The following is an 11,865-nucleotide window of genomic DNA, read 5'->3' as shown; positions in this document are numbered from 1 at the left end:
GGCACTGGTTCAGCGGCCTGGCAGTCCTGCCAGCTGAGTAGCATTGCTGTGGGCAAGCACACGTCTGAACTGGCTGCGCTGTCTGAAATACAGAGCTGGTTAATGCTTACACAGCTGGAAACAGAAGCAAGAAGAGATCGCCTTTGCTGCTTACCCATCTTTAACCCCAAGTACAGTCCTTAAATGTGATTCTTATCTCCTAAAGCTGGCGTTTTATACTGCCTACAGACTAAGGGAGACAAATGTGCTTTAATCACCTCTAGTCCTTATACATATTTCTTGGAAAAGGTAGATTTGCTTTATGAATATTTCAGTAGCACGGAATCTGCATGTGACACACAAGTCAAACAGCGTATGGTTTTCACACCAAAATTCTAAATATCCTTCTAGCTTAGAGTTAGGGGTAAAGGTAAACCTTGTTGAAGGGTACAGATGTTGAGCACCTATGTGATGAGGAGATGGGGTAGAATGGGACAAGTGTTTATGTCTGAGTAATTGGGCACTGCAAAAGGAAAAGGAAAAAGTACTCAGCATAGGACATCTAGGAGTTACAGTGTAAGAATGAACCAAAAAAAAAAAAAAAAAGAAGTATTCTCTGACCAAGAGGAAGTACTTCTGTGTGAATCATTATAAGACTTCTTCCCTTAAAGGCAGTAGGATTCCCCTTGCTGTGGTTTCGGAGCTGGGCTATATGACTGCCAGCAGGTGAAGAACAATCCTGTGACTCTTAAGCAGGTTTGCTAGGTGATTGCCTGCACACTTGCAGACTGTGCTTTCTGATTGCTAGTAGGTAACTGCCTGGTATTTGTAGAAAGCCTTGTTAGCATGTTTTGTCAAGCCAAGCTATTTCATGACTAGCAAATAACTAACTCACTAGTAATTGAGAAACTAGGTAAAACGTATTTTATTGGTTTAGCTTATTAATTGTCTATATCATTTCCTCCAAACATTATAACAAACATTAAAATATAAGATGCAAGATAGCTTTGGTTTTTTCATGTAACCTTTTCAGTGCCATATTTCAGACACCTGGCTCTGAAACCGAAATATTACCTGTTCAGGTGTTTTTCCTAATAACTCAACAGTACATTTGTTTATAAGTAATTTGTCTTGACACACAAGCATTCTGTATGCAAGCAATTAAATTACCAGAGTCATATGAAATCAATATGGCCTCTCTGTAAGAAGGACCCTCCCTAGCCTGTAACCCCCCCCTTGGCTGGAATATAGTGTTGCTCATGGCCAAGGAGAGTTCTCCTGCCATCCAGTCCTCCCTCCTCCTTCACACCTTCCCTTGCCCAGCTCTTCTCCTTCAGTAGCCAGTAAGTAGCTCAACATCTTCTATGCCTCCATTCGGGGGATTTATTTTGTTAATATACTTCTTAGAAATGGCACGTGCTATTTGAACAAACAAGGTACTTCAGAAGTATATGGGCAGTGTGGTTTATGCTTTTCTGAAGTTGTGACCTAACTGCTTCCATGTTTGTGCCTTGACTTTCAGGAGAACTAAGTCGGCCAAGACAATTTACCAGTGTGGTTATTTTATAATTCAGTATGCATACAGGGATGAGAGAGGTGGGCTGATGTTGCTTTATTCAGTATTATCTGCTCTAAGGGTCAGTCCTGTCCTGTGACATTAAATGGTTGTTAATTTTTTTTTCCCCATTTCTTTCAGATTGTGCTTTAAAAGAGATTCCCCTCTGTAATGATACCATTTTCTTTCTGTCTTTTCTTTGCTGGATTGCTTTCCTACTGATGCATTTATGAGCAAGCACCCTGACTACACTTAATTATTAAAAAGTCATTGCTCAAATAGAGCTCTGAAGAAAAGGAAGTGTTACTTACTGCATATTACTGAACATTAGTTCATAATGGGTTTCATCTTTGTGTATTCTCTCCCCTAATTTGGGAGACAGGTATATTTTATAATACATAGGTACATGTACGCATATTGTAAGAGCTACCAGCTACTAGAGAAAAAATAGCAGACATAAAAAAGAAATTAACAGTTTCTCCAGTTTAAAAGTTTTAGAAAAGCATACATAGCCTAGACTGCAGTATTTTTTAAATGGAAAAAGTGGCCAAGTGAGGCCCAAGTCTGCAATGCATTCTAACCACATTACTTCCATTTATTGTAATATGAGAAAAGCTTTAAAGTAGACATGTACCATGTAGATGTTAGCTTTTTTGTGTCCTAGCTTTTAGAACATGCATTTACAACAGAACAGAGGGATATGTGCAGGTGTTAAATGATCAAAACTGCACATATGTACATATGTACCATGACGTTTTCCACATATCCTAGAGTTGATAATAAAAAATATGTATTTGAAGAGAATTTCAACTATATTATTTTCAAATTGAATGAACACTGGGAGAAATGCTGACCATGAACATGTCAATCTTGTTCAGTCTTATGAGTCAGTCACTTTAATGGACTTAATTTTCTTCCTGAAATAAACCTTTCTGTGCAGAATTAAAATAAATAAAAAAAAAAAATTAGATATTAAATAACACGTCCCATGCTGTTTATTCAAGACCTTCTTTTAGACATAGAGTTTGTCTACCTGCTTACATTGTGCTTCTCTAATCACATACTGCAATATTATATTAAAAAAAAAGGTCCACAGCAGATCATATAATGTAATAAACTCATCTGCTGCCAGTAGCTTGGCCATGGAAGCACTGAGCTGCAAAGAGCTCAGCCTGTCCTGCTGAGGCCTGGAGCACTTTAACCCACGGGAAACATGGATGGGGTGGGGTGAGACTGTCCTGACACCTGTGCTGTCTAGCTTGCAGCTCATGCAGGTGTGTACAACTTCATTGGGCAACATCAGCAAGGCTGGTTTTGCTGTCCTCGCTTTCCCATGCCACCTGAAGCAGGCTGCGGAGCAGGGCTGTGAAGCATGTGGTTTTTATGGCCAGAATCCTTTCACAAATACATCCCATATTCTGGTGTAAAAACTTCCTCCTTTTGCAAGTTTCTCTTGCTTTCACTGATCCCTTTAGTTTTACTTTTTATGAGCTTTTTTCCCCTCAGTTTTCTGGTCTACCTGGACAACAAATGCCATTTTAGCTAATATTGTTTTATTATACATACTGTGCCAGACCATCTTTCTAACACATACAGATCTGCAGGTGCATTGTCATCATATCACCCTACGATACTGAATTAAACTGGATTAAATTCTGCATTGGTTCTTTACCCTGTATTTTATTTCAGATGCCTCTTGGATATTATTTGTTGATTGTGATATACACCATGGTACATTTCTTTCCTCCATTCCTCACATTTTCCTTACAGCTCCCTACCTTTTTTATAAAAAGTGCACATGAATTAGTATCTTGATATGCATTTGCAGTGAGTACTTAGTAAACTTATAATTGGCAGCTTCTAGACTCTGGCAAAAAACCTCTGCAGGACCCTCCAGCTTGTGTCGTCCATCTTCCAGTATGAGCAAGCAGAACGCAGTAACAACCTGCAGATATTTTAAATGCTGCAAATTCTTGTGTCTTTCAGGACCTAGATTTCTCATCACATCCACGGGAGCCTTGTATATTTTAGATGTACAGAATGAAGATGGACTGTACAACTACCGATGTATCACAAGGCACAGATACACTGGAGAAACACGACAAAGCAACAGCGCAAGACTTTTTGTATCAGGTGCTCCTTTATATATAATGTTAAATTAAGTATTGTATATGCCTCTCTCTAGTGTGCTAAACTGGCAAGGCAGGTTCTTGTGCCTGTATGCACTAAGAACCAAGTCATCTATCAAATGGAAGGTAGAAGTGCTCAGCTGTGAGATGCTGCTGTAAAATAAAATGCCTCATTTTAAAATCCTTTTTTTTGTTTTTCACCTTCTATTAGATATTTCCAGAGAGTCTGTAGGGTACACTGGCATTTAGTACAGTGATTTTCAGCAGGTTTAGAGTTTTTATAAAAGGACTGTGGATGGGATTCGTCCCTTTAAAAGTAGGCCTGCGCAGTGAAAGTGTCTAGTCACCTTAACTTGCCTTTGAAATCAAAGGTGAGGAACACTTTTAAGGGTAGTGTATCTGACCTATTTCAGCTGTCCACTTTGAGGTGAGATGAATTGCCCTGTGGGGCCTATTTCTGCTGTTAACCGTAGCAGGAGCTCAGGGCATTTAGCCCTACTGTAGGTATTTCCACTGCAGGAGTCTCAGGTTAGCTGAGGTGCATTTCAGCCTTCTTTTTCCTTCATTGGACTCCTTCCTTGGGGAAAACAGCATATTTCCCTGCTTCCAGAAGGGATCTCCAGCCAGAAGGGGTACGTGACATGTCCCAGGCCACCCAGAGTGCTGCAGGCAGACAGGAGTGTTAGCTGGTGGCCGTCCATGGGCAGAGCAATGGCCTTGGGCAGCAGGTAGGAAAATGAGAAGGTAGATGGGGTATTTTAACTTTTTCTTGTAATTATAAATCACCTCCTCATTGTTGTGTGTGTGATGGAGTGTTGGGCTCCCCACACACACACACCAAACACTTCGCGCTGTCAACACCGTGCTGCTCCAATCCCACCTTCTCCCAGTTTTGTCTCAGGGAGAGGAGGTGCCAGTTGTGGGTGAGGTGAGAAGGAGGAACAGACCCCAGGCCTGGGTTTGGAACTTGCTCTCAAACATCTCTGTATATGTTCCTCTCTGTCTCCCCTTCCTCTCCCTCATTTGCTGGGTGCTTGTAACTGCACCCTGTGTTTACGTGTGAGCAAATGTGCAATTTTATTCCTGCATCTATAGAGTTAGCTAAGTCTGTATCCCAGACTCTCTATTCTTTCTCCACGTATCCTTGCCTTATGGAAGACGTGCCCACCATCCCACTGAAAGCAACACAGAGCTTTTTCTCCTTTTCACTGTTACTAATTTGCCCTGAAGACCCAAACCCTAAAGATCAGTCAGGGTATGGTGACCTTCACAATCTAACAGTCAGTGGGGTCATTCTCCTTTTGAGCTTGTCCTCTTATCCTTTGGTCTTTTTGTCAGAAAAATAAAAATCTAGTGATTAGGTCTCAGCTCTCCACCCTCTGTTTGAGAGCCCTAAGGGAGACAGAGGTGGGCACAAGGTTTTGCATTAGTAACATACTTCATGCCCTCCTCCAAAATGGGCATTGCTGAAGGATTCTGGAGCCCTCTGAACACACAAGTCAGTACTTAAATATACTAATGATAAAAAAAATAGTGTGATTGTTCAGGTCAGAATCACTTACCAGTCAAATCCAGGAGTTTCTTCCTTTGATATGTGTCCACTGTGGGTAAAACTCTTCCCTCTGCTTTTCCCAGCCAGATGAAGAAGTAGTTTTCCTGCACAATAATCTGCCTGCTTTGGTCTTATAAGGGTAGGCAGGGTCCTATCCTTCTAGCTGGCTCCATAATATGGTCTGCTTCCGTATGAAATCATGCTAAGGCTGAGCCAGTGGTAACATAAATAAAATCAGGCTTGTATCTTGGTTACCACAGGAAAATTTCTAGTTATTTCACTGAACAAAAGGGGGAAAATGAAAGCTCTATCTTATTTGTAATTCAGGACTAGCACCCTAAAAGATGTACTCTGTCTGGAGCTCCCTTTTCTATTCTCCTCCACAGACCAAATCAAAATAGGAAATTTTACCTGTATGCAATAGCTAGCTTTTTTTAAATCAGTGGGTTAGAACTATAGAGCTATGGTGGGCTCTGATTTCCAGTCCTGTTCATCTACTGAACAAGTGCAACAATTGTGGGCAGTTTGTCTCTTAATGTTTTTCTAACAGGTTTTCTTTTTCCTTTACTGGAATTTATATTTTAAAATAGTGATTATTTTAAGAACTGAGATCAGAGAATCCACTAACATAGTTGTGAAAGGTCTGCTTGCATGAGACCTACATTTTTTACTGCCTTTTACATCCATAAATATTCTCTGCTTATTTGGCCATGAAATACTTTGTGGTGGATATTGATCATAGCCTCTTGGTAAGATTTTTGATACAAGTTAAGCTTCATTATTGTTTGAAAGAATGAGAAAGGTAATGTGCGTATAATAGCAAATACACATGTGAATAATTAATATGCCTATGACCAAAGCAAAGTTCCAAATTTCATCTGGAGTAAGAAGATCTCCTTGCAATCATGTGGCCTTTCTAATAAAATTAAAGCCAAGGCCATTAACGTGCTAGAGAATATTCCTCTAATGCCCATTATAGTTTGCTTTTCCAAAAATAATTTTGTCCAGCATTGAATACCAGCTCCCAAAATCTTTACCATTTTTTAACCCTCAAAAAAGTCCTTATGATTTTGAAAGCATGATGAGTTTCTTGCTCTGTCCTTCAAAGAAGAGCCAAAGCAGAATATTTTAGAACAGTATTTTGCCTCAGTTTTTCTGCTGTTTTCTTTGTTAGCAGTCATTTGCAAATCTGCAGCTGACTGTTAAAGCATAGTAAAATAATCATTCAAAAGAGTCCATATCACATATTGGAATTGGGTTATGTTACTTTGCTATTTGCCTCCTTGCAGGTGATTGCAGATGAACCCTGGGATTTCTTTTGTGTTTTTGCTGTTTTTTTTAACTGGAATATATGCAATGTAGAAGCTCTAAATAGGTGTCTGTTCCAGGGACATTCCAAAGAGATGTTTTTAATATCCATTTAAATATTTAAGTACAGAGTGCAAGAAAGCAGGTCACTGGAATAATATTTTGTGTATACCTGAATACATTTTAAATGCCTCCTCTATAAGAACCAGCTCAAGGTTTCTCAAGTACGTAGCTTAGCTGTTTTGCGGATGGGTGCCAAGGCTCATTTTAAGAAGGCAAAAAATGAAGTGAACCTGCTATAGAGAACCCAGGGACTGATGTGCTGTTCTTGAAGGATGAGAAATGGTAGCTGCAGAAGTGGGCTGTGCCTCCCATGGCATCTGTATTTTGAAGTTAAAAGCATATGGAGAAGCTCACAGAATCATTTAGGTTGGAAAAGACCTCTAAGATCATCAGTTACAAAGATATGAAGCTACTGTGAGTTTTGAGTAGGAATGCACAGAAAACACCTTTAAAAGTCAGTACTACTTTTTTATTATTTAATTATTATTTTCAATTTATGACATTGATGCCTTGTAGATGTAACCTTCCTAAACCCAGAGCTGTAATTTCTTGCATGCTTATATTTTTACTGAGTTAATTCCTCAGGCTGCACAAAAGAGTCTATGCAGTGAAAACATAGATGCTTGATGACGCAAAAGACAAGAAAGGAGCCGGCTAATCAATTAGTCAAATTGACATTGGCCTTCCCAATAGCATCCTGGCAGATTGTGCTTTCATGAAGCCAGACATAAACAGCATGGCAAGCTCAAAAATATAACCCATCTTGGTGCCAAATATGGACCTTGAGGCTACTGATGCATGCAAAATCATTTGTTTAACTACTGGCTGACACATTTCTAATGAGACAGACAGTAAGTCACTGTAAACTGAATGTGGTTTTGCCTTCAGTGGCTCAACATTTGCTGACACCTAGAGAGCAGAAAAAACCCTGTGGTCATCTTTCATTGAATTTGGCATTTAGGATTTTATCTAGATACTCACATAAAATTTACTTAGCCCATTTGTTTACCATCACAATTTTAGTTTCTGGATTGATAGTATAACTTGCATAGTGCTGCTAGCTATTTGCCCTCAAGCGTACCCTCCCAGGTGTGGCTGCAGTTCGGGAAGATACATATAAGCTAGTTTTAAACCATCTATCTCAGGTGCTGATTACACTATCTCTTGAGTAGCTTGAATTCAGCATGAACTGTTCCTTTATTCTCTCCAGCTCCTAACAGAATCCTGCTGCATCTGCCCTGTGAGCAGCACCTGAGCTCGCTAAGTCACAACCACTTGAAATATCAAAATGGTTGCAGTCGCACCTACATCCAGGCAATTGTGATGTAGATACACCCAAAAAGAGATCCGTGTCTCAGATAGGAGTAAAAAGAGTTGATCAGCATACGAGGCTTCTTTGTGAGAGAGAAGTCTTAGTAAAGTGTGTGCATGTGATGAGAAAAATGCTTAAATGAATATTTGTTGATTTATTGTTCAGTATTTATGTTGCAATAACTCCAGGATGGGCTTCCATCATGCTGCATGGTGCACAAAACTGTAAATCATGTCAGCCTCTTCCTCCAGAAGTTTTCAAACTTAAAAAGCTGAAATCACAGAGTACTATTTCTGGTGGGATACATGCACCTCTGGTGAAGGCACTCTGCCAGACTTCTGTGAGATATGTAAATATATGCCAGGTGCTACACAAGTGTGTCGATCTGAGAGCTGCTTTTCTCAGTAAATTGAGCACAGAAAGTTGGAGTATTAAGTTGTACGTTGGTTTTGTCATGTTAAGTTCTTTTTCCAGAGAAGAAGAAAAGGCTCGTCTGTCACACTGCAGATGGAAATTCATGTGTCTTTGCCCATTTCTCTCCTGACAAGGGAATAAGACACTCCTTTAATTCAAAGCCTTCAGACCACCGAGAAGCATGGCGAAAGTGTTAGCTTCATTCTAGTTGAATAGTGCAGGCATAACAGTAATAATTAAGGCAACACATTTCTGGCTCTCCATTCCTCTGATAGGGGACATGAAGGATGACCAGACAAATTGTTGCCACTTGGAAAAAATCCAGTGAGAGGATTTCCAAGTAGTCATGAGATGCTTCAGTAGCACATGCTGCTAGATCCTTACATGAGATATTACAGACTGATGGCTGGGCCACAGTAGCAAACTGTAGTACATAAAACACTGAGCTAGTGAGTCAAAAAATGCAGGAGAAAAAATATTGGCATATTGCTTAGTGAATGAAAGAATTGTAATGCTCCCATCAAAAACTGCTGTTTGTTCTTTCAGATCCAGCAAATTCAGCTCCATCTATTCTAGATGGGTTTGACCACCGTAAAGCCATGGCAGGACAGCGAGTGGAGCTGCCTTGCAAAGCATCAGGGCACCCCACACCAAAGTATCGTTGGCTGAAAGACAATGTTCCCTGGGAGCCTGACAGCAGATTTCGGCAGACAGTTACAGGTCTGCTGATCGAGAACACACGTCCCTCGGACTCAGGCAACTACATCTGCGAGGTGTGGAACAACTATGGGACTGCTGAGATGATAGGACGACTGTATGTAAAACGTAAGTCTTAGACCGAGTTAAGCTCTCGGGCCACTTCCCGCATGGGTGTTTGCATCGGGCAAGATGTAGCTGTATCTTGAGGTACCTACCGTTTTGTTACTTCACCTTAGCAATGCTTAAACTCTTAAAATTGTGGAACAATAGAAAGTAAGCTCTGCAGAGATGAGTTCGTTGGACAATTGAGAGATCACAAGTGCAAATAGATACAATTTATAATGTAGCTATATAATTTATCACATGGAGGATATGTAATTTAGAAGCTTGAATTGGATGCTTAAAAAGAAATTGCAAATGTTCTCATGAATAAAGCTGCCAAACTCTCATTGCCATGACTCATGTTGTTCAGTAATATTGAATACTCGTACCTCCTCTTAGTTGAGTATTCATGTATGAATATTCTGAATGTTTCACAAATTCCACAAAGATAATTATTACTCAGAAGCACTGAACTGGAAAAGTGTTATTCTTCTGTTGTTAAAAAAAAATTATTTCCTGGAATAGAAATAATGTTTTGTGAACTAACATTTCCACCTATACAGCATGACTAGCAAACTGAAAAGGGAGAAGTTTGTGAACAGTTCAGGCCATAAAAATGTCTTCACAAATAATTACACATAATGTATTTGGGCAAAATAAAACCAAGATCAGAGATCAGTAATTCATTAATTATAACAGAGGAGCTTTGCTTCTAAATGTATTCATAAAAATTAGTTTAATTCAGTCCACGTTGCATGATACAAAGTCAAAACTTCTACAGACATGATATAATGGTATCGCTATTGATACCGAAAGTACTCCCAGTGCCTGGTGATAACATTTTACTTGTGGACTCAGTGGTCAAACAGCCAGCAGATATCTTCTGGATCAGGAAGCAACAGCCGGGCAAAGGAGTTTTACCCTCCTCTGCAATGGAGGATGTGGGTCACTTTCTTGCATCATCACGGCTCTGAGATGTTGGTGGTGCACTTGAATGTGTCTATTTTGTTTAATGTGTCCTCAGCAGTTTTGAGCATTTGTGGTCTTTTGGATAGGAAATATGGAGGTGTTCAGTGACTTGTAACATGCATGTGAGCACGGATTAACTGTTGCTCTGGACCATTGCAGAGGAAAGGTCTGTTACATACATATCTGTGATGCAGAATGACTGGGGCCACTGACCTGCGTGTTTTTTTCCAGGCCTCTGTTGCCAGTGGGCCACTAAAGATTTATTCCATACATGTGTTATAAAATGTTCTGTAAAATGAGCTGAGGACATTTTTATGTATAAACATGTGTATACATGTGTGCGTATGCATGTATGCAAGCTGGTAAAAAAATAAATAGGTTGGTATGTATTTAGTATCAGCAATGGTATTGCTGTTGATAGTAGCCCCTTATCTTTTTTAGGAAGTCAAATCAAAATATGCATGAGATGGGAAAAATAAGGATGAGATGAGATCTGCATTCAGTAATGCTGGTCACTGTTAAGTGGCAGGATAAAGATTGTTACCCCTATATTTACGTTTATGACTTTTTTACAACACTGTTCATCATCTTTTTTTTACAATATAAAACTTGCATTACCTATGTCCTACTATTTTTTAAGGCTGATTTGAAGATACTGTAGTGTACCGAAACACTTACATGTGGACAGATCCTACAGATGTCTATGTGTGCACCTATATTATCATTTCAGTGTGGATCTTCCACTCTTAAAAAGCTAATCTTCTGGTTATTGACATTTACTGCACTTGTTCACATCAGGGACTGGTTTTGTAATATGTGAACTAGGTTCCTTTTGCAGGAAATTAAACCAGAATATGAGCTTCAGGAATGTGTCTAATTCATCAGTTCAAATGTCCACACTCAACTAATCTGAAGTAATGTCCTATCCTCCCGAAACATGCATAGTGCCATTGTTAAGCCCTCAGTACCAATGGTGTTACTCAGTATATCTGCTCCTACTGCTCATTTAGGCAGGGTCTAGAGGTTTATATCACATGTTAAGTAGGTTATCCCTATAGATCTATGTTTTGTGTCATGGATGTTGGTGGCCAAAACTCTTGTTTAGAGCAAAAGCAATCCTCTACTATTTGTTTGTGGTTTGGGTTTGTTTTTTTGGTTTTTTTTCTGCCCAGAAGGATATGGCAGATATGTTCTCCTTAACTGAGAATTAATTTGTTACTTGCACATAAATGCACGTGCATACTTAATGTTTTCTATTTCCTTTTCCCTATCCTTTATTTTGATTTAAATCTTCAGAACCACTCAAAGCCACGATAAGCCCACGGAAAGTAAAAAGCAGTGTTGGTAGTCAAGTGTCATTGTCCTGCAGTGTGACAGGAACTGAGGACCAGGAGCTCTCCTGGTATCGTAATGGTGAAATCATCAACCCTGGTAACAATGTCCGGATCACTGGCGTCAACCGGGAGAACCTTATTATGGATGGGATGGCCAAGAGTGATGGTGGAGCTTACCAGTGCTTCGTGCGCAAGGACAAGATGTCTGCTCAAGATTATGTTCAGGTGGTGCTAGAAGGTCAGTCACTACCTGTTTAGCAATTCTGGTCTCTGTAATATACATGTCATCTTTGGTGTTGTTGTAAAGTGAGGGATAGTGGACCCTAGATAGGAGAAGAGGGTAGTCAGGAACTGTCAGTGGGGTTTATTGTGCCCCACTCTGAGCACAAACTAATGGAATGAAAAAATAGATTGGAAAAAAAAATCCCTCATGAGCACTCCTTCCAGTC

At 39.8% G+C, this 11,865-nt stretch overlaps 1 protein-coding gene across 1 annotated transcript in view; it reads left to right on the top strand.

The window, feature by feature from the left end:
• The window catches only part of DSCAM (DS cell adhesion molecule), a 404,908-nt gene that overhangs the window by 220,118 nt on the left and 172,925 nt on the right, over positions 1–11,865 (top strand). The window contains 3 exon segments of the mRNA XM_035896452.1: positions 3,521–3,667; positions 8,859–9,137; positions 11,379–11,654. Coding sequence (XP_035752345.1) covers positions 3,521–3,667; positions 8,859–9,137; positions 11,379–11,654 — 702 coding nt within the window.

Source organism: Egretta garzetta, unplaced genomic scaffold, assembly GCF_000687185.1.
Source record: "Egretta garzetta isolate BGI_Z169 unplaced genomic scaffold, ASM68718v1 scaffold45, whole genome shotgun sequence".
NCBI lineage: Eukaryota > Metazoa > Chordata > Aves > Pelecaniformes > Ardeidae > Egretta > Egretta garzetta.
This window is presented reverse-complemented; position numbering and strand designations above follow the sequence as displayed.